Source organism: Fundulus heteroclitus, chromosome 21 (assembly GCF_011125445.2).
Source record: "Fundulus heteroclitus isolate FHET01 chromosome 21, MU-UCD_Fhet_4.1, whole genome shotgun sequence".
Lineage (NCBI taxonomy): Eukaryota > Metazoa > Chordata > Actinopteri > Cyprinodontiformes > Fundulidae > Fundulus > Fundulus heteroclitus.
The window spans coordinates 17208216-17231495 of NC_046381.1; the positions used below are offsets into that span (position 1 = coordinate 17208216).

Consider the following 23280-nt stretch of genomic DNA (forward strand, 5'->3'; position numbering starts at 1 on the left):
TCAAGCTGTAAGCTTCATTCATGAAAATGAACAGAAAGAAATAATTAAATACACTACCAGTTAAAATCTGGCCTCACCTCTGTGATTAAATGGCTTTTCCTAATTTTTATGACTTTCTACGTTGCAGGTACACGGTGAAGACGCCAAAACTACGACTCAAACGTATATAGGATTATGTATCAAACACAAAATTGTGAAATAACTGAAAATATCTTGTATAATTTAGCTTTTTCTATATACAACCCCACCCCTTGTGTTTAGATTACTGCTTTGGTCAATCTTGGCCTTCTCTCGATGACCTTCGTGAGGATAGTCCCCTGAAATGGTTTTCCAACTGTCTTGTAGGAGTTCCCAGAGGTAGTAATAAAAACAAAGACAAACCACAGAAATGGAAGGTGAGTCCAAACATTTGTCTGGCAGTGTCTTTCACGCTGTAGAGAATTCATATAATGTTTGATTTTATTCTAATTTATTGACATGCACCTGTGCAGTCATTTAAACACCTTCACTTTGTGTACATGGAGAGGAGATTTAGACAGGAAGCTGAGACGTAACAAAGGCCCTCACAGTCCCTTGCCCACAGTATGTGTATAAATACAGAGAAACTGCTGAGTTACCAAGATACCTAAACTGCTGAACTGTAACAAAAAACGATTCATCGGGGAGCAGCTTCATGAGTCTGTGAACCTTTCAGCAGCATGGTCACTTATCTCTGTTCCCAGGCCTCATTTAACCACGCCACACAAACACACACCCACACACACGCGCGTGCGCCGCGCCGTGGACTTAGTGAAAGTGTCCATTTTGCAAAGATAGGCGGGCACACCAACTGTGAATGACTAACGGAGAACTTCACTCCACTGCATCACACCGGCTCTCTATTGATTAGCTCATCACAAGCATGAGGTCATCAGCTCCAACCCAGAGGCGGATGGGATTGCTCCTCTCTGCTGTAAACTCACAGTATGAGGGGGGGGGGGGGGGGCTTTTTTTCTCCGCCATCATTTCTGCCCCCTCCAGATTCTTCTGAAACCATCAGCTCAGCAAACATGTGGCCTCTCCAGTCATGCTGTTTTAGAACTCATACAATTTAATCCATTTTACTCTCCGACTGGGCTCATCTCCCTCCGCTCGTCTGCTTCCCACTCCGTCCTCTGGGAACGCTGCTCAATCAAAGACAGGGAGTCATGTGACTAGAACCGGATCGATACGAGTGCATCTTTCACAGTGCACTGTACTGTACAATCTGACTTACATAACCTGCTTACGACTCGCCGATCCGTGGAGATCAGAGCACAAATGTACTCTTGAAAGATATCTTGATTGCAGACAGATAGTTTTAAGACTTCAGTGCATGATGCAGATTGCAATTTGATCCCTCAGCAGAGGGAGCCTCGCTGTCTGAAATAAACACTTTGTGCAAACTGGATCCTTTCCCTGCACGGTGTTGCTTGCTTTAATGCCATGCATTCACCATGGTTGGCCTGTGTAAACAACCAAAGAGGATATCAGATGTCTTTTGCTTTAAAAACATCTGCCATTTTTTTTCCCCCCAGTAGGATTATTTCAACCTCAATGGCCGTCACTGACATGCATAAAGTCTCATCACAGTGCAGCTTCTTTCATTGGCAAAGATATTTTACATGAAACATGTTAGATCAGCATTGCAATTTCTATATCTTTAAAACCTGCATGTGATCTATTCTTTCTTATCATTTTAGCCAAAATGATAGAAGGCCGCATTATAATGAGGCCATCTAACAGTCTGCTATTGTTGTGCCAAATAGCTAGATTAAAATCACGTTTTATGCATCTGTCTGGAATTTTACATATCTATCAAAATTGTAATTTCAGATTAATCTGTTTTTGTCTGTCTTTTTGCTGAGGTACATACATCTAGTTTCAAATATCTTGCTTTCAAGATTTTAACCATATGCCTGACTTAAAACATGGATAAAACGGACTGGGATTTTCCTGGAAAAAGCTTTGCTCATTCAATAAATAATCCAGTGAGTATTCAGATTAAAGTTAAGGCATAATTTCGTATTGCGAAATTTGAGCATTCTTGATTACTTGAGTAACTTGATCTGTTCTTAAAAAAATCTTATGTTTGAAGCCATGTGGGTAAGACAAAATGCCTTAACCTGCCACATTAGCCTTAGTGATGCAGCTGGCATGCTTTGGTTTTGCTCAAATAGTACGAACCACTAAGGACAGAATAAACACATAAAGGTCCACATCCTCTAAGTAGTCCAAAGAGGCCCTTACTGATTTATAACTTAGCTCTCAACTCTTTGAACCATGACGTGAAGACACAAAGATATGTTTCTGCTGAGAACTTTACATCCATCATGGACATGAATGTCATTTTAATTTGAGGATTTGAATTTGAACTCTTCTTTTAACAGGGTAGTCTGATAGTAAAAAAAGAAACTGCTTCAATGAATTTATCAACCAGAGTTACAACTGCTTGTGGACTTTTCTAATCCATTACAGGGTTAGAATTAAACATACAGATCCAAATATTTACATACACCCCTAGTATTATTTCATTAAAATGTTTTTTGACAAGTTTGACTTTTTGGAACCACTGGCCAACTTCTGGCATAAATTTGGATGGATATTTGATCACTCTTTTTGGAAAGATTTTATAAAATAATCTAAAATGCATTGTTCGTAGGTATGGAGCCATTTAATTTTTTCAAGTGTAGGTCATTCCTGCGGCTTAAAGTTAGCCTTCTTTATCCATCTCAATATGTGTTTTCACACATGTTTGACCTCTCCTGCTTAATTATCCAGTTATGTCTACATTTCAGCCACCTGACCCAAACGTTCCCTGTCAGACAAAAGGAATTTTATTAGGATACGTAGAATAAAATGGTGGAACATCCCAGGCCTGTCATGAATGAGAAGATACCAAAACAAGTGTCACTGTCCACAGTGATACAAATTTACATCCCTATGGACTTGAGAAGTTGCCAACAGAGATAATAATTGACAGCTTTCCGGCAAGCTGGAATTTGAAGCTGCCCACATGGAAAATAAAACTGCTTTAGTGGAAAAAGGTCATGCTTTAGTCAAATTAGTTTTTGTGTGGAGTCAAGACGGGGCTTTCCCACCTATGAACTCTGTGCCTGCTATAAAGCACGTGGTGGTAGCATCACGCTGTGGTTTCACTGCTGGTAGTGGAATGAAGCTTCATATAACACTTGTTTTGCTCATCACTAAATCTGCATTTTTTTAAGGGGCTTTTTAAATAATTTGTACCTCTTGTTCCAACAACAAACTTTAATGTATTTGGGTTTTTTTATACCCAAAAAATTGGGCGGACTAATTAAGGAGAGTGACTAAGTCCAAATTCTACAACTTGATCCAAACTATCTTTGGAGTTGGTAAAGCAGAACCCCTCCAAATTAGTAAAATGGCCCTGACACCAACCTGATTGAAAATCTATGGACAAACTATTCCTAGAGGTCAGTGTTAAGAAAACCAATCAATTTAAATAAACGCTGCCAGGAAGAGTGGTCAAGTGTCAAAGCCAGAATTACAGCAGGACCTTAGTGTTGGGTTCAACTTGTTAAGGGCCATTTATTAAAATATTAATAGGGTATATGTATACAATAGAGCTTGTATGCTTAACACTGATCTTGTGTGCACCAGAAAAAGCTAAATTCAAATGTGTGCCTTCTCCTTTAGAAATAATTGAAGTTTTCTGTTGTCTAAGTATTCCATCCTGAAAACAGACGTCTTCAAATAAAACAACAAAAGCCCCAAATGTATACGCCGCATTTGAAGATTATGATTGGATGTAAACCTAACACGTTCAAAACTTATTCAGCTCCTTCATAAAGCAGCCAAAAGTTTACTTTCTCTTTGGCACAAAGTGAAATATCTCAAGAAATTGTCTAAATTGTTATGCAACCTATATAAATACAGGTCTCTGTTGGTATTTGATGTTTTGAAACAGGAGTATATGGTCCCCAAAGGAAGACACTTATTGTTATTTTTTAAGTTGTATGGCACAAACCTTTGTGCAAATAGACATACAGCCACGTAGGCATGAGGACTTGAGCCGTAAGGAAAACACTCATTTTGAAATATTTTCTGTTGCCAAAGACAGATCCTATGCTCATTAGCCGCACACATAAACTGGTAGAGTTGTTGTGAGGATGAACAACAAGCGACGGTTTATTGTGTTACCTTTTAACCACCCGAGTGTGAATGGCACCAGCGCGTCTCGGCTTTCAAGGTTCATAAATTGTAGGGCATATGCTCATACATGCAAATTTATGTGCGCCCCTCCCGTGGGGGAGCCGGAAATCAGCCATGCCTGATTGCGTCAAAACCTTTTTCCCAGCTTGTACTCGTTCCCTCAGTCACCACTCACACCATTCCCTGACGCAACGAAAACAGAGGATGTCAAAGCAATGCTGTGAGCCCCAGCGTGGTGTCGGTGGTGCTTGGGGGGAGGCGGGGCTCTGGATGAAAAGGTCACATCACATTCACCTGTTAAAGAGCCAACGCTACATCAGAGCAATCCTTGGCGTGGGCACAGCTAGGGGGCACACGTGAACTCTAAGACACACAAATCACACGTACAACGCACACAGAGACCCCTCTCCCCCTGGGAATGAAACATTTGTGCACGGAACAGCAGCAGAACCCTTTTTCCAGGGACGATTGCCCCGGCAACACAAAACGCTTGACTGCTGATGATGCATAAAAGGTTGGAGCAATGGTCACTGGACAAATCGGAGCCTTCAATACGCGACAAACCCCGCCTGAGGATGTTCTCCTGTCTTTGTTGCTTATTTAAACAGTGCACACCCACATGCAAATACAGGAGGATGAATGAACACAGACATGCACATAAACATCACAGTACCTGGAAGCGGCTATTTCCACCTTACTCCTTGCAATGGCTGCAGCCCGCTGTGCCCCCTCCACAGCCCGATCTACCTTCTCTTTGGTTTTGGGATTCTTAAGAGGAATCAACTGCTTCCTTATTCCACGCACCAGAACGTTATTTTTGTACTTTCCTTCTTCTTTGGTGGCGTCGGGGAAAACCGTGCACCCATAGCCGTGGCGCTTGTTGTTAAGCCACTCTCCTTCATATTTCATCCCGTTGGATCGCTCTGAAACACCAAATCCATTCCGCTTGTCGTTCTTCCACTCGCCCATGTAGGTCTCAGTCGTGGTCGCATCCACGTGGTCCTCCAGGAGTAGGTCCTCGTCTGGCAGCTCGCCATCACCGATGGATATGGTGGAGTTGGCGTCGCTGGAGCTGATTCGGCTCATGGTGGCGTCGCTGCGTGCGGAGCTGCGCTTGCTGGAGATAGAGGTCCGAGAGTCAGACTTGCGCAGCTGCCGGAGGCTGCCAAAAAGCGATCCCCGGCGGAACAGGCCCTTCTTCTTGCCGGTGACGACCTCGCTGTCTGAGTGGAAGTTGAGGACGAAGCCACCACGGGTGCCCGTCGGCGTGTCCACGGGGGAGGAGAGGTCGTGGAGAACTGCGCCGTTGCTCTGCTCGGACCGCAGGGAGGCCATGGAGGTACGAAGCGGGGAGCGGATGACGGTGGCCATGCCGTAGGGAACACTCTGACGGACGCCATAACCATGACGCATCCCACCCATCCACTGGCCTTGATAGGTTCCTGGGAAACAAGGCGACATGAACCAGTCAGTCCATTGTTTATTGATATAGCCCTTTACACTGTCAATAAAGGTGATAGAGCTGCTCTGCAATCAACAACAATAAAACACACAAAGAGATAAAGCAAAAATATAAAACTATAAAAACAGGCAATCAAGATTAAAACTCAGAAACAAAAATGCTAATATCGCTAATAAAAACTGATTTGAACACCTCATAGACATGCCAGGCACATGAAAACTTAGTAATCAGACAAAAAAGTTTTAAATCTATCCAACCAGCGAGTTGCTGTGGTTTCTTAAGGTCTCAAAGATAACTTTTCTAATTAAAGCACTGTCTACTTATAAGCTCTCTACACATGTTGCTTATGTCATGGATTCCGTTATCATCCAAGGTGAAAAATATCATGTCCATCATGTGAAAATGATTGGAAATGGGAATAATACTGTGACATTTTTCAGAAATTGAACTTTTGGTAGTCAAGAAAAATCTAATACGAGGCAGGACATTTATTTGCGGTTATTGGACAAACTAAATCTTCTCCTCAACTTCAGAGAAACTCATTCTTTTTACCAGCCAAGTCCAACATGAGACGTGGAGTATGGGCTGTAGGCAAGTACGTAAGGCATTTCTGCAACAATTTAAGGAATTCACAAAGGTGTTTTTTTTTCATAGGGGCACAGAACAAAAAAATAAACAATATAACAGGGCAATGTTTAGTTGTTTAACAATATTAAGTGTGTCACTTGTGGCTCTGGAACTGGATGTTTCAGACCCCTGATCTAGCAGATGAAAACTGTGATCCCAGCTCAATACAGCTGAAGTTAAACGTGAAACACCTTCATTTTTAAATCTTTGATAGAGTAAAACTGTATAGGTAAAACAATAACATTTGTCAAAATGACCAATCAGTTATGGTTTCTTCACCAGTGCATATAATGGTAAGAAGTGTATTTAATGTTATGTATTAAATACAGGGGCACAGGCCCCTGTAGGCCCCTGTCTAGAACTGCCTCTGCATACAGCAACATAAAAGAGCCTTTCTTTAGGGTCAGGTCTGAATCGGCTAATGAAATGCTTTCTTTGCTTTTACTTAGATCCGTGATGCTGAGCACAGCTAACTTAATCACAGGCTTTATTAAAGACCAGATTCTGTGAATCACTTGGGACAAACAAGAATCACTTAGGTAGAATCCTATTCTCAGGCAGCCATTAACTCTCCGCACTGACAGTAGGCAAAACTCACTGTCCGCCTGGTACGACAGGAAATTGCTATGAGTCACGTAATGAGGAGAATACTTCATTAATCCCGTCCGGTGCCCCTGAGCCCAAGTGAGCATGTGCGGGTCTGCCGTAGCTTCTTCAAAGCATCATATAAAAATCCTAAACCTAATTGATACGTCGCTCCAATCGCATTTCACAACACAATGAAATAAGCTGCTGTGGTCACATATTACCATACCATATATAAAAATAATAAAAAAAGGGGGAGAAAAAAAAAAAGCTACCCTTGCCTGGGCGGGAATTTAGATGGATAAACAGTGTAAGATTAACAGGCTGGCTCTGCACTGCAGTCCAATTTGGTAACCCTGCAGATCAAGTTATCAGGATGCAACAGGGTCAGACAGCCAGATGTTGAGTAGATCCTTTAGGATCAGCTGATTTACTGAGCCCAGCAATCTGTAACCATCACATGTAAGACATTTATTCGGCACCATAAGGCCTCAATTAAGAGCAGAGGTTTGTGTGTACGTGTATGTGTATAGTAGATATCATCTTATGAATTAGATCAATTCTCATACTGAGTTTATTTTTGCAAACACAGTATATACAGTAAACATACATTCTCTCACTTTCAGTAAGACAAACCTGTTTGGACCCGCATGCGATTTAAAATTGCTCAATATTGAAATAAAATATGTATTTGTGCATCCAGTGTTTTCAGGATAGACACGGATGGGCGCGAGATTGTGACCACAAGTTTACTAAAGGTTTGAGGGTAAACCAATGTCCACCATCCTGGGTCCACGGGCCAAATAGAAGTGGTCCTAATGTTATGACTGACAGGTGTGACTTAAGTAATGAAGAATCTACTTGTTAACACCATGACTGTAAAGAAAATCGAGTGCTGCAAAAATGTGTATTGTCTGATAATAACACAAATTGCATGTAATGTAAAACAGAAGCGGAACCATCCCCATGTATAAGCAAAGTTTGGCACCACTTATGGCTCCATGCTGGCGTGGGGCCCTAAGGTGCACTAAACTTTTTATTGGCAATAAAGGCACCAGTTTGATATGTATTATGGAGAAAATCTTCAGCATTTGAAAGTTAGATGTATGACTATTATGGTTATTTTATATTTCCACTGCTTTTGTCTGAGGTGAGACCACAGCATGGTAACTGACTGGGATGGCACTTTTTTCATTGGTTGCTTAATAGCAAAACATAAAACTGAGTGTTGGAGCGTGCCCTTACAGAATTTCGATTAGGGGCCCTCCTAAAAGTATCTGTAGCAAATTAGCACCTCTTTTGTGTTCTCTGTGTATTATACATTTAACATAACATAACCTTTAATACAGTTTACAATTTGGAAATCAATATTGGTTACACAAAATACAGGCAATATCTTAACAGCCATAGGCATGTTGTTTGAAGAACATTCGATTCTTATTTTTATATTAATAGCACTAGGAACAAAACATACCTGAATTTCTTGTTCATGTTTCAATAAATTCTGTTGTTGGTAGTAGAGGTCAGAAATTATCTAATAATCAAATACAATGCAGTTTGATTTTCATCCTTTTCTAAAAATAAATGAACCCAGATCATTTCATAGAACACCTGAGGTTTTCACTTGTTGATCGTAGGCAAGAGACAGTTTGAAACTGTTAATCTTGACAAACATTACAGCGCTTTTCAGACAAGATATACAAAAAAATCTTATATCACGATTAAATTTGTTTCTTTTAAAAACAACAAAGCGGCAAATATTTCTACCATTGCTAAAGTAATATAACTTATTAATTAATACAGTGTAAATGCCTACTTTGATTTTGACACATAAACTTAGAGAAAGATCTAGAAAAACAATTACTGCATTTAGTAGTACTTTTTAAGTGATTATTGTGCAGAATAGTTTACTTTTTGCTTTTCTGCACTTTAAAAAGTAACACATGCATAACAGGCTTGTATTCACTAACTAATCAAAGTTCCTCTGTGGTGTAGTGGTTGTCTGTCTCTTTAATTCGGGGGAACCCGGGTTTGAATCCCAGTTGCGTCAGGAGGAGCATCTGACATAAAAGTTCTATGTCTCTTTGCCATTTGTAACAACTTGCTATGGGGACCCTGAACAAGGGAGCAGCTGAGAGGACTCATCTCACCCTTGGCTGGTTAGTCAGGCTACCCGCTCAGTTTAGGTCCTCCAGCAAGATTGTCTGTTTTATTTTGCAACCAGACATTTTTCCAAACAGCTGAATTTGTCATTCTTGTAAGCAAAGGAACAGTGTTGGAGCTTTGCTTCAGCCAGCTGACCAGCAGTGGGCAGCAACAGGTAGCAGAGGGGTGACAAGGCTCTATTCTGCTCCTTACAGCTGGAGAAAGCTTTTCAAAAAAAACATTAATTGTAGGAATTGTTACTTTTTATAACCTCAGTATATATTTATGGAAGTAATCACTCCCTGCCATGATGCTGATTTGGTCTTAGTTTGCCCTTAAAATAACTGTCTATATAACCAAAATGGAATTGAAAATTGAATTGAATGCTGTTCAAGGTAGTTGTTTGATTTAGGAGAAGCTTAAACCCCATTCAACAGCAAAATATTTAAATCAAAAAAGATTATCTACTCTTATTTAACTAATTAATTTAAAACAGTTTAAAAATAAAAAGATCACATGTTTGCCTTAACAAGATTATTCATGTATCACTCTTACAAAAAAAGTTTGATTTTTAACCCAAAACAAAAATCGAAACTCCTTCAGACCGGGAAACTTGCATAGTTTAATTTGTAACATTTCGGTCAAAGACCTTCATGAGGCAGACACGTTCCAATCATTAAAAAACAGTTAAATAGGGATCCGTTCTGAACATCTGACCAGTCACATCCAAACACCAAAACGGATACAACCCAACATCGGAAGATAACCAAAAACTTTGTTAGTGAAGACAGTTTCAATCCATACTAATGCATATCTATAAATATTAAATTCCACGGGTGCAAGAAGCAAAATCTTCAATACAAAGGTGAGAACAACAAGCAACCACATTGACAAATTTCATAAACAAACCCTTTATATATTGTACCTTTCAAGAATAATCCCTCAATAAGTTGATTGAAGCTTTATAGGTACATGCATGGAAATAATTCATCGTCCGGTTCTTTTGGAGCCAAAGTCTGAAGCGTCATGTAGTAATCACTGTAAACTAAACTACGCATGAGTTTTAATTTTTGTTTTTGGGATTTGCTCCATCTTTCTCCAATGAACCGGTTTTACATAATAATTGGGTAAAGTTTATTATTTTTATGACCTCTAGGGGGCCTCCTGTTAGTTTGGACGTTCTGGTTACTTCTGCCTTGGATGGGCTCTGCTCTCAAGAGTGTGTTTGTAATAATTTCCCAGGACTTGGCTGGAATTGGGACCCCAAACTGAATCCTACCAAAAAAAAAAAAAAACCCTGATGAGAAGCCTTCTTCCAAAACCTCAGCTAACATTCACATATGGGTGCTATACTGGTAGCAAATAGGCTGGGCCCCAGACCTTATTGTTTAAACAGGTGGCACAACTACAGGTAAAAAGTGAGAAAAGTAGATACAATGGCCGATTTATCTATTTTTCTAAATAGTTTTTGTAGATTTACAAACGGCCCATCAGGCTTTGCATTAGGTTCCCCCTACAAGAATCCCACTGTGAGGCCAGGCCGAATTAGTACCCATCCAGTCTAAGCCAAATCCATATGGGGCCCCACATACACATGCTGGCCGGGATACGCTTCTACACAGACTGTTGAATAAGAACATGGCAGGAAGATCATTTATATTCCGACTATGCTTTAAGTGGGCTGATTTGCTTTGATGTCCAATCTCCCTCTTCATCGGGCACGGTGCCACTGAAGAGGAGTCTCACTCCTCCCACTGCCTACGAAGAGCAACCGGTTGCTGCCAAATGACATGCACTTCTAATATTAAAGAAGGAGCCGCAAAAAAAGAAAAAAAAAGAAAAAAAAAAAGAAGTGAGATTACCTGCGATTAAGAGTAGTTTTAAGGGGAATGGGGCGGATTTTGCACTTGATCGCAGACCGCTGCGCGCAATCTCAGCTCGCATCAGATGAAGATTTACACAAACATGTCAGCCTGCTGTAGCCTCCCTAGGTTTGAGTCTGGCCAACCTACACACAAGCTGCACACGGCATGAGCTGCTCTTACCGCCATCGCCGTAGGTTTCGACCCCGTATCCATCCTGCAGCCCGTTGCTCCAGGTCCCCTCGTATCTGGCAGGTGTGTTGTGGCTTTGCCGGACCCCGTAGCGACCCTTAAAGCCGTGGCTCCATTCTCCTCGGTAGATCCACCTGCCTTTATTCTCCACGCCGAGCCCGTGCCTCTTCCCCTGGGACCAGTAGCCCTTGTAGGTATTCCCGCTGGGCCAGGTGTACACGCCTACGATCTCGAAGCCGTGCGACCAGGACCCGGCGTATTCGCCCTGGCCCTTGGGTCCGGTGCAGATGCCGTGCCCGTGGGCTTTGCCATCCTCCCACCCCCCGCAGTAAGTGCCACCGTCGTCGAAGTCAAACCTTCCGCCCGTCATTCAGATAAAAGGCTGGGGGGGAAAACGCAGATCGCGCTGCTGATGCAGACTCGGCGTCTCCAGGACCGAAGTGGGCTGTTCCAGAACCGGCACGCTGTGATGGAAAAAAGGAGGACGGCGAGCAGGACGATGATAATGATGATGACTAGAGAGGGGGCGAGAAATCAAGAGAGGATGAGCACACCCAGACACCGATATGTAACACAAAAGGCATGCGTAATGGTAAGAGTAAAGGTATGAATGGTGGGCGTCATTTACCGGAGGCGCACGCCCGGATTCTCCGCTGTGTGTTGCTCGTCTCCCCCCTCTCACCCACTGATCACAGAGGGAGAGAGAGAGGTATGGAGACCCTGCTGAAGAAAAAGCACCGGGCCAATCGCGACGTCACGCCACAGAGGACCTCCCACTCTCATCTCTGCCTGTCGCCGCTCCCACCCCTCGCTGGAGGGCCTTGACGCCTGGGCCCCACCAAAATAAGGCACCTCTATATTTGTGTCACGTTTGAAAGACGCGCGTCGCGGGCCACAGGTGTAAATTCCGACGGTAGCTGTATCCCCAGCGAACTTGTTTGGCCATCATTATCAACGACGGGATTATACGGTGTTATTCGTTTGGAGTACGACAGAAATATAGGTGTTTGAGTTTCTTATTTTGGTGACGGCATTCCATAGTTTAACGCTTTCTTAATATAGGTTTGATGTTATTATTGAGTCTATTTAAAATCTAAATAGAGACCCCCAAAAAGGAAATTCAGGGAAGCAATCCTCAGGACTTTATTTAGCCGGATCCATCAATTTAAAATAGCCTATTTAATATTTTGTGGGAGCGATGAAGACCGACAGGTGGCTACATAATTGAAGAAAATGGTAAGGGCGCCATCTGCTGTAAAATTATTATCATTGCATACAAATGACGAACCTTTGATGACCTACAGAATCTTCACATTGGCTTTTCAAAGCATTCCAATCTTTATTATTTTGGATATATATGTTTTAATTATGCTATTTGAGAAGACTAGTAAAAAAAAAAAATAACATGACCTGTTAGCCTTCTTGGCTATCCCAAATATCATTAACAGCGAGTTTTAACTGTCACAGCAGTTCCATCACAGCAGGCTGACACAAAGTATTGTATAGATGTGAAATAGGGTGTGAAGGATGCTTCTAAATAAAACCCAATGCCACCAACAGCCTTCACATAATTAGTAACTAGAGCCCACCCGTGTGTACTTTGTATGTTGATATAATCCACCTGTTCTGTGAAGTCTTCGTTTGAGAACATTAGTGAACACAAAGCATCGCAAAGACCGAAAAAAACATCAGACAAGTCAGGAATAAGCTGGAGTAAAACAGGGGTAGGTCAAAAAAAGCAATATCCCCGCCTGCAGTTTGACATTACTCATGAAGGGAACAGTGCAGAAATGTGGAGGAAGTGCTCTAACGGGACAAGACCTAACCTAAAAGATATTTGGGCTACATGCAAAATGCAATGTGTGAAAAAAAGACAAGCACTGCACTCTCTGAACACACTATGCCGACAGTGAAACATGGTGTGGAGGCAGTCTCATGCTGTAGGGATGCTTTTCTGTAGCAGAGATAGGGAAGCTTGTCAGAGCTAATGGGAAGATGAATGGAGTTAAATACAGGGTAGTAGTGGAATAAAACCTATTTTAGGCTGGAAAGGACTTAAGACAGGGGGAGAAGTCCACCTTTCAGTAGCACCTTGATTTGTGCGAAGCTGTTAGATGTATTGCATACTACTATAACTGCAGCAAAAGAGGGGCTTATAAAGAGCTATCTCCAGAGGAGGTAACTACAACTTCCAGATTATTATTGGTAGAAATTAGATTTATAAAATGTCTTACATTTCACATCTTTGCACTACTTTGCCCTAATCTATTACATAAAATCCCATAACATACATTCAGTTGTGTCGATTCAACTTAATAAAATGGAAACATGCTAAAATTGTATGGAAACTGTTGCAATGCACCACAATTAAATGCACTAAAATGTATGATATGTAAAGTTTGAGGTTTATTATGTTAAACTACAACAGATAAATATAAATTACAAGCAAACTGGTTAGATGCTGTTCTTGTGGAAACAAAGTGAAAACAACAGCTATCATTGTGTAAGGACACATTCAAATATTATAAAAAAAAATTCTTGGTAATTTCCATCATGCACACTACCAGTCAAATGCTTGGAGACATGTCCTCATTTAATGGTTTGTCTTTATTTTTGTAACTACTTCTGAGAACCGTTCGAAAACCATTTCAAGTCACTACCTCGTGAAGTTAATCGAGAGAATGACAAGTGTGTGAAAAGCATGGATCAAAACAAATAGACGCTATTTTGAAGAATCTAAAATATTCTAAAAGATCACAAAAGATGTTGTGAGTTATTTCACAATTGTTTTTCTCCATATGTGTATGTACTATATGGCTTCATAGTTTTGTGGTCTTCACTATATCTACAATCGTGAAAGTAATACAAACAGGGAAAAGCCTTTAAATTAACAAAGGTGTGCCCAAACGTTTGACTGTTAGTGTATGTAAACGTTGTAATAAAGTAGAAACATATCACATATGATATGTCCATCTGAGTTTCCCAATGTTTTGGTTAGGATTTAAATAAAGCAAACAAAATGAAAAGAAAAGCGCAATCCACCAGGACTCAAATTAAACAAAAGCAGCAAGGATCTCGGTGACGTGAGTTAGTGCACATAGAAGAAAGCAAAAGTCAAGCTAAACAAAGCTTTCTTTTGTTTCAAGTTCCTCGCCTGGTCGATAGGGGGAGCAACAACATAAACCTTGAAGTGGTGGTCTGCCCTCCTCTCGTCTCCTGCAACGCTAACAGATAAAATGGCGTCGGAAAACGGCTCCGAGACCCAAGATGAGAAAGCATCTCTTTTACAGGGAAGCCCTGAAGAGGATGCACAACAGCAGGCTGGCATAGTGTTGAGTAACAAAGAGTCAAAACTAACGCTTTATCACTGGACCCAGTCCTTCAATTCTCAGAAGGTGAGTAGGTGTCATCAAGTTTCAGCACCACACCGCAGTGGACAGCTCCCCGATAGAGATCTATTTACAACTGCATCACGGCAACTGGAACATTGTCTTTGAATGCAAACTATCACTAAAAGCACAGAGACGTATATTTTCGGCGCAATTGTCAATATAATAACTGCATAATTATTTAAGTTACTTGTGAGCTGTGGATAGAGGTCTCTACTGAAGCTATGATTATCATTCAGGTGCGTCTGGCCATAGCAGAGAAAGGTCTGCGCTGTGAGGAGTATGATGTGAGCCTTCCTCTCAGTGAACACAACGAGCCGTGGTTCATGCGTCTGAACCCCGCGGGGGAGGTGCCGGTCCTGGTTCACAACGACAATGTCATCTGTGATCCAACACAGATCATGGACTATCTGGAGGAGAACTTTAACGATGGTAAGAGCACAGTGCTTTGCAAGATTGTCCAGACTCCATGAACTTTTTTCCACGTTAAAACTACAATCTTCAATGTAGGCCTATTTGATAGGCTATGATATGCTAGACTAACACAAAGGTACGGTGGCCCAGATGGTTGAATGTTGCAAATATAGATTGGAAAAAAGATGCTTTGTGGATTTTTATTTAGCAGCCCAACAGAATCACTTTGCAGAGCTGCCTTTCTCCACAACTCTTTGGGGGTATGCCTCTAATGGCTTCCTACACCTAGAACCTGAAAATGATGCCTGTTCTTTGTGTGACAGGGCCACTCCAACACCTGCTTGGATCTAAACCTCTACATTGTAACATCACCGCAGAATGATGCTACCCTCACTGTGTCACTATGGGGATGGTGTGTTCAGGAAGAATGTAGGCAAAAGAGTAACATTTTGGTGTCATATGACCAAAGCACCTTTTTCCACATGCCTTTCGAGTTACCAGTAATCAGACGTCTACACTTAATGCTATCCTTGACCTGCCTCTAAGTTTAGTTGTAGCAGTTGTGCCAAACCCTTTTCCATTTATGAACAATGGACTGAACAGTGCTCTGTGAGATTTTCAAAGCTTCAGATCTCGCTTTAAACCTAACCTTCTTTTTAACATCTGTTGTGTTTCTCGGTCTGCATCATGCTGCTTTTATTCTAATGCTCTCTGACAAACCACTGAGGCCTTCACACAGATCAGTTTATGCTGAGATTAAAGAGATAAAATTATGGTTACGTTTACTAATCTGGCAATATCAAAATGGATTTCTTGCTCTGAACTCTTATGGGCAACAGAGTAAAGTAGGCTGATTATGCATATTAAATGCCACACTTCTTTGATTTCTTTTCTTGAAATTTTTTGAATGCCATGTATCATTTTTCTTCCACTTCCCAACGATATGTTTGAATGTGTTGCTCTATCATATAAAATGCCATCAACCCCCTTATATTTTTTTTTACTTAATTTGCTTATTTTCCCTTGTCTGTTAAGTTGTGTTTAAAGCTGCATGTATATTTATTTTTCATTTGCTTTTAATTTTTGCCTTGGTTCCCATTCATCCAAAGATGTACTTTAAGACTCTGCGCTGCAAATGAAACTCAGGTAAGTATAAAATGATTTCAGAAGAAACTTGAAAGTGTTTAAACATTTAATCTTTTTACGTACCATCTACCGTTGTCAGACATCCAAGAAACGACAGTTTAACAATCCAGCGATGGTATCCTATCTTCTGTTGCCATTGGAAAAATAAAAGTTTCTGTCTTGAATTTAAGAAAGAAAGTCTCAGCCAGGTGTTGTTAATCAAAGACACTTGATCTTAAAGTCTAAAGACTTGTCTAAAAACACGTGAAGTGGTAACGTTCAGGTCAGTACGATCAGAAATAACTGAAGAAGTATGGCTTGTTTTGAACTATTGCCAGGAGAAAGTATCTTCTCCCTAAAAATTATGAGGCAGCATGACAGAGTAGAGATGTAGAGAGTAAAGAACCAACAGAGAGATGGGCCGCCAACATTGTGCCGAATCCTAAGATTGGGCACATTGGAGATTTGGCATTTCTTGACTTGTAACCTTTAGTTATCCAAGTAGCTCTCATTGAGATTGATAATGTATTTTTCAAGAGAGACCTAGCCAAGAATGGCAGGAGCACACAAACAGACTGTACTGCAGAGGCAGGACAAGAGCTTTGCAGAAACAAAGCTCAGTCAAATGAAGCAATTAGTACAGTAAAATTATTCAGTGATGTCAGAGACAGAAACCGGTATTTCAGCTTTCTGCTTTTTCATTCCTCTTCTTTCAGGAGTGAATGCTGCAAGTCAATGGCTCAATGCAGTCTGCTGAGTTTCCTTATAAAGAACACTTTTGACTAATCTGTATTTAGGATTTGATTGAATTGACTCTGTAAACTGCAAAGAAATTACATGTGTTGAAAATAGGTGCAATATAAATAAACAGATTAGATTTTGATTTGCTTCTTAGTGTAGTTCCCAAGCTTTGAAATCATAGACAGGGTATACTTAGTTTTTCCAGGAGTATATTTACAATTATAGGCTTCTTTTTTCATGGTTATATATCTGTCATGTCAAAACATCAGTTGTTCTTAAAGACTGGTTTGATGTCAGTATTTTCTGCTGTTTCCATGACCTGTGTGTCTCTAGAGGGAACGCCCAGGCTGGTTCCTGAAGAGGGCAGCAGGTACTATCTCAGAGTGCAGCACTACAGGGAGCTGCTGGACTCGCTGCCGATGGATGCATACACGCATGGCTGTATCCTTCATCCTGAGATCACGGCTGACTCCCACATACCAACATATGCCGCTGCATCAATACGAAGTAAGGCAACCTGAGATCCAAACATTTCCAGGTTTAGATCTTGCAGATGCCTTTAGTTCTTTAATTCTTTTATTGAATGTTTTATTGATTGTTGCTTATTTTAATTATTTCCCTGCCTACTTAAATTTTATTCTGTATAATACAGTTAATTTTAAAACTTCCTGCTCTTTGCATTTTTTCTTTCACTTCTTATTAATTTAAAGGGTCAAGGGAGGGGAAACAAAGTTATCTAATAAAGTAGATTTCATTAAAGACTGACAGTCCAAAGCTGATGCTGTAATTACATTTCCAGTCAGAAGTCAACATGCAAAATTCATCGAGGACATGAATATCATATTAATTTGGTGCTTTTAATGATTTATTTGAACCTATTTTCACAGTTCAGAAAGAATACACAACATAAAACTTTAATGAATTTCAGAAGCAAGAGTTGGATGTACGAGTTAGACAATATTGTTTTGGTGGGTTGCTTTCCAATACACATATGGTCAGCGTGGTACTTGCAGGCTTAGATATATATACTGTCCTATCAAGAAATAGGTTGATTGTTGCCATCAAGAAAGTTTTGGTGTTGTTCAGGCTGGACATTTGATCTATACTCTTGGCAGAATTGGCAGAATGTGAACTGGTCGGTTTCCTGGCATTGACCGGCTTTTAAGAAGAATTCAGAAATTTTCAATATAGTAGAAGCAGGGGCTGTTCCACCAGCTTATGACTGTCCTACTTCATCTGCTCCCAAACCAGATTTGGGTTATGTTTGTGATCATTGTCCTGAAACACTGCTAGATGAAATGTTCAGCCCTCTTGATGTTGATTTTAGGGGAAGCTGAAAGATTTTGAGCTAGTGCTGCATCATTCCTCAATCCACTTTGTGCAATTCACCGGTACAAGTGGCAGCAAAACAGACCCAAAAAAAAGATGCTTCAACCTCCATAATGGGCAGATATCACAGCGTTCTTTAATTGGAAAGCTTCATCTTGTGTCCTCAAAACCTATTCGTTACTGTGGTCAGATTGGTGAATCTTTTTTCTCATCTCACATGAAATACCTTCCCCCGAAGACATCCATTTTAGCCATGTGGGAAGCCGCAAACTTCGGTCAAGCTTTGATGTGTTGATTTAGCCTCTGCAGATTTTTTTTGGTTGATACTTTCTCAGTTGGTGTCAGCTGACATTTATGTTCCAAAAAGTGTGCGTTTTTTTAATTTGCAAATGGCTAAAGGACATTTGTTCTACTAATATCAGGGGTGTATGCATATCTTTAAGCTGCTATACAGTGGTGCCTTCTCAATATGGGGTGCTGGTCCATTTAAAATTGCAGAAAAAAAGTGTTGACACAGTAAACAAATCAAGAATTATCACATCTGTTCTCTCATAAAATGTGTCTGACTTGTTTAGCTAATATTCTCATTCAATTTTGGGTTTAATTTTTCCATTTGTGCCTCCTAATTTTAATGTTTCAACACCGTGTGGTGCCAGACAGATGAGTGTGTGTGTGTGTCTGTGTAACCTGTTGATGTTCATGTAATGTCATGCTGGTGGTTAATTACTTAGAGATTCTCCCTGGGGTGCAACTCTTTGCGCCTGTGGCCAAGCAGCGCTTTTTTGTGTGTCATTCTTCATCCAATCTGAGTGCTTTATCATATCTCCCATTTGAAGTGACCGCCCTGGCAGTCCGGATGTCACACAAATATAGGGATGCAATCGGAAGAGTCAGACTACAACAACAACATGCCAGGAGAGAATGGCGCAGCAATAAAAACAGTTTAGGATGTTTATTTAGAAATTAATTTCATGAGGCTTTCACTGGAGGAAAAAAAATAAGTGGATAAAAGAAACTTGGACCGGACTGATCAGACCCAAAAAAAATAAATAACAACCTAGCTGCAGACAAATGACCATGGATGACCCAAAAAATAAATTTGAAAAATTCATTACCACCCATCACTCTTGCAATATCTCATTTTTGATGATGAGAAAGAGAAAACCTACTAACCTAAATTTAAACTTAAATTCATATATATTGCAATTTTCTGTTGTATTGAAAAATAATGCCTCAATGCATCACTAAAGGTTTACCAAGAGTGCATGTATACTTTCTACCGGAACGGTCTAGCAGTATACATTTTTGCATGAAAATAACTGATTTCACACTGAAATCTTAAGTGTGCCTTACGATGCCTGCACCTCTTTGTTTGCTTTGTTTGTTGGCAGCACAGATTGGAAACACCCAGACCGAGCTGGCGAAACTGGCTGAGCAGAACCCGGAGCTTAAAGATGCTTACATAGCAAAACAGAGGCGTTTGAAAGTAAGTTGGGAAAATGCTATTTTGAACCAGACACCTTGACAAATCAGTTTTCCTATTCTACTTATATTGACCAGTACCTGAACCGAGTCTTAAGTCAAACTAAAATCCTGAGCTACTTTGATTTGCTGAAGAAGAAATTTTCAAATGCTGTGACTGATTTTGAAATTGCTTAGGATTGATTCGGCAAATGTGACAAAATCTAAAAAAAATACTTTTGGCTTTAATGGATATTTGGCAACAATGTCTATGAACTAAAAATGCCTAAAAGGCCTGAATGTGAAAGAATTACAGCATCTATCTGGTACTAGAGAGTTCATCAGCCAAAAATATAGTTTAAGCAGTTATTTATTTCAATGTGTGTTGTGTACAATGCAGAATAAAGTTCAATATGTGCCAGAGGTGTCTCTAATCAAATGTTTCTTGTAGTCAAAGTTGTTTGACCATGACAACATGAAGTATCTTAAAAAGCTTTTGGATGAACTGGAAAGTGTAATGGACCAGGTGGAGACAGAGTTACAGCGGAGGGTGGAGGAAACACCAGGCATGTCAGAAAACAACAACTATACGCAATATCTAGGATCACAATCATCCATCAACTTTAAAATGTGTTGTTTTCTGTCCTCCTCCACCTGCCAGAGGAAGGCAAACCTTCTTGGCTGTGCGGAGACTTCTTCAGCATTGCCGATGTCTCCCTGGCCGTCACCTTGCACCGCCTGAAGTTCCTCGGCCTCTCCCGACGCTACTGGGGCAACGGTAGCCGGGCCAACGTGGAAACATACTACGAGCGGGTGGTGGAGCGGCCGGCCTTCAGGAGGGTGCTGGGTCACGTCAACAACATCTTGATCTCGGCTGTCCTTCCCGTGGCTTTCCGAGTCGCCAAAAAGAACGCACCGGTTATTGTCGGCACAACTCTGCTGGTCGGGTTTCTCGGGGGAGCCACGTACCTGGCCTTTCTCTACATGAAGAAGAGGCTCAGTCCCTTCAGCTGAAGGAGATTTGGAACAAAACTTGGGTGAAACCGATTTTAAAATGTCATCCATCATGTAACAATGATCTGTTATATGCATCTGAACCAATAAAAAATGGTTTCTCTGTTGTCTGTTGCACACAAAGTACTTTTATCCATCCTGAATTCCCGCCACGTCCATTTACCATCCATATAATGCATATCGTGTCAAGAATGGCAGCATTTACAGGTATAGAAATATGATTTCTTTTTAGTTTCAAAGGTTCTACAGATCTTCCTTTCGATCCCTGTCTTTTCAGTCACCATGGCTGCACATGACCACTCAATTTATGCTTGGCAAAACAAAGTAGATAAGTGTAGGTATGTAATATTGTCAGATCTTGGTTTGTGGACTGGAGTGCAGGCAAGAGTTCAGGAATCGCATGTTGAAGTGAAAAGGTAGTTTTGTGGAGGAGTGGAAAAGGACGACAATAGCTATACTTGCAGGCAAGACAAGGATCATGAAGGGAACCAGGACTGAGGTAGCATAACAGAGGAGACCTGTCAGATACCTGACACGGTGGCTAATCTGGCTGACTAAATAGTGGAAGAAGGTGAAGGAATAGTAGGTGGAGCAGGTGAGAATAGTAAAGGTAATTAGGCTGAGAGAGAAAGAGAGAGAGAGGGAGCAATGATCTGACAGAGACAGGAGGAGGGCAGAATCTAACAGGAATACATGATGAATGATCACACAAGATTAAATAACCTATGTAATCTGAGAACCAGCAGGCAGGAAAATATGGATGCAACAGAAACAAGAATAAACTACTAACATCACAATGAAGAGAAAACCAACTAATGACCAGAATCTGCAGGTAACAAACAATACTGAAGTGAGAAAAGACAAACAGGACTGCAGGATCCCTAGGAACCTAAAACGAAGTAATCAAACCCCCAGGGATCCTGATAAATATTTAACATGGATGTGAACGGATACGAGTTGATCTGGGAACCGGACAACAATACAAACGCTTTTACACAAGAAAGGGAAACTTGCTGTGAAAGGCTTCAAATGAATCCGTCAAATAAAAAACACCTAACTGATCTGACCAACGTTTTAATTGAATATGTTATTTTAAAGAGGTACATATGTTTATTCAAAGGTGTGCTTATCATGTGTTTAACCGATGCTGACTTTTGGATGGTAGGAACTGTTCTGAAAGCCCATAATATGGTTTTTTGGCTAAGACATGACACATGTATTCTCTGCTGCAGTTAAAATGCACCAACAGCTGGCTTCTCACGTTACAAACGCTCCGTTGGTTTTCCAGTCTTGCTCATGCATTAAAGGCCTAAACTACATATGCACAATATCCTGCCGAAAATGTGTCTGAAAAATAAACTAAAGCAACTTCCAAACATCTTCTTTGTTTTACCTTGCATTTATTTCTAGCTGAAAGAGACCTGTTTTTTTTTTTAGGAAAATTTTACTTGTTATTACCTTTACGGAGGCTGGAGTACATCCTGGACAGGTATAGGACAGACAATCATGCACATGATTTAGAGAGACTATGGACCGGATAATGATGATGAACTGTGGGAGGAACCCAGATAACCTGGAGGTAACCCCAGGCAGAACCCCAGGCAGAACATGCAAACTTTATGCCCAGGCGGATACATTTTGAACCCAGGATGTTCTTGCTGCCAGGCACCTACTGTGTCACCCATGCACTCCTTCCACTATTTGAAGAAAAATAATCATTATTCTTGTTGAAACTAGAATCTTGGAGATGGCACTATGTGCATGACATGATGATAAAATAAAAAGGGGTGAAATGTCACATCTTGAGGGCTGCAGGCGCCCCACACCTATGGTGCTGATCTCTGTTGCTCTTCCAGCTTCTTGTCATATTCTCGTATTAATGGTCTCCTTGGCCACATGGCAGTTCTGGTAGATGAATAATTGAATGAATTGCTTTATTTTTTTCCCCAGGGGGAAATCAAGAAAGACAAACATTGGTAGACAGGTGACTGAGGCTGCTGCCACAAGGCGCTGCCTTTTAGCACAATAGAAAAAAAAACAAAAACATTCGCTGTCTCTTCAACAGGACAGTATGAGAATGCAAGAAAAATGGGCAGGGGTCATTGTGGCAAATTATTTTTATTTTCAGATTTCCCTTTGAAATACAGGGGAAGTTTGTAGTCATAATGGGAAAAAATGTGAAACTGTATAAGTGAAAAGTTCTGCAAAGCCCTATAAGTCAACATTTACAGTAATTTGTTTTCCCAGTCAGAGCCCCCGCCCAGCACACTGACATTTAACATGCGCTTGGCTTTGATTCAGATTCCTCCTCACGTGAGTTCAGCCTCACTTAAAAACAGACACAGGGAGATTTCAACAGAGCCTGGCCTCTTTTTGTTATTCTGTGTCCAAGGAGCTTCTCAGGGGGGGACGGGCTGTCAAAGGAACTTCCAGACACGTGTTGAAGCCACATGAGAGTCAAGATTTTTTTTGTTGTTAGAAAGAAACGCCCAACATTAGCTCATACTAGCAGATTAGTATTGGGAAATACTACCACGTGTTTTTGATTAGCAACTAAAGAGATGCCATTCTTATTCTGGAGTTACGTCACTGAGGCCCAATTTCAGTGAAAGGGGGCAAAAAGTCATTAATAAAATCTCACACAAAATCGCCTTAGTTCCCTAATTAGCTAACATTTAAGGTTTAGGATTCCATAATTATGGTCAAAAACAAGTAAGTACAT

General features: G+C 40.8%; 2 protein-coding genes across 2 annotated transcripts in view; one reads left to right on the plus strand and one right to left on the minus strand.

Annotated features, from left to right (window-relative positions):
* jph1a (junctophilin 1a) overlaps nucleotides 1–11805 on the minus strand; it is a 59546-nt gene extending 47741 nt beyond the window's left edge. Inside the window, exons 1-3 of the mRNA XM_012857367.3 lie at nucleotides 11714–11805; nucleotides 11077–11600; nucleotides 4886–5654 (exon numbers count right to left, since the gene is read on the minus strand). Coding sequence (XP_012712821.2) covers nucleotides 4886–5654; nucleotides 11077–11455 — 1148 coding nt within the window. The 5' untranslated portion in view covers nucleotides 11456–11600; nucleotides 11714–11805. The remainder of the gene's footprint in view (nucleotides 1–4885; nucleotides 5655–11076; nucleotides 11601–11713) is intronic.
* A 2453-nt stretch (nucleotides 11806–14258) lies between these two features.
* gdap1 (ganglioside induced differentiation associated protein 1) lies at nucleotides 14259–20665 on the plus strand. Its single transcript, XM_036125453.1, has 6 exons — nucleotides 14259–14480; nucleotides 14714–14906; nucleotides 17088–17261; nucleotides 19475–19569; nucleotides 19996–20110; nucleotides 20206–20665. Exons 1-6 carry the CDS (start codon nucleotides 14322–14324, stop codon nucleotides 20556–20558), a joined length of 1089 nt encoding a protein of 362 aa, XP_035981346.1. The 5' UTR covers nucleotides 14259–14321; the 3' UTR covers nucleotides 20559–20665.
* The last annotated feature ends 2615 nt before the right edge of the window (nucleotides 20666–23280 follow it).

What these genes read in the sequence shown, in the direction of transcription:
- gdap1 (XM_036125453.1), top strand. Translation starts at nt 14,322, where the DNA reads ATGGCGTCGGAAAACGGCTCCGAGACCCAAGATGAGAAAGCATCTCTT. An exon ending in AGTCCTTCAATTCTCAGAAG is followed by an intron (nt 14,481 to 14,713) that starts GTGAGTAGGTGT and finishes ATTATCATTCAG; the next exon opens with GTGCGTCTGGCCATAGCAGA. An exon ending in TGCCGCTGCATCAATACGAA is followed by an intron (nt 17,262 to 19,474) that starts GTAAGGCAACCT and finishes GTTTGTTGGCAG; the next exon opens with CACAGATTGGAAACACCCAG.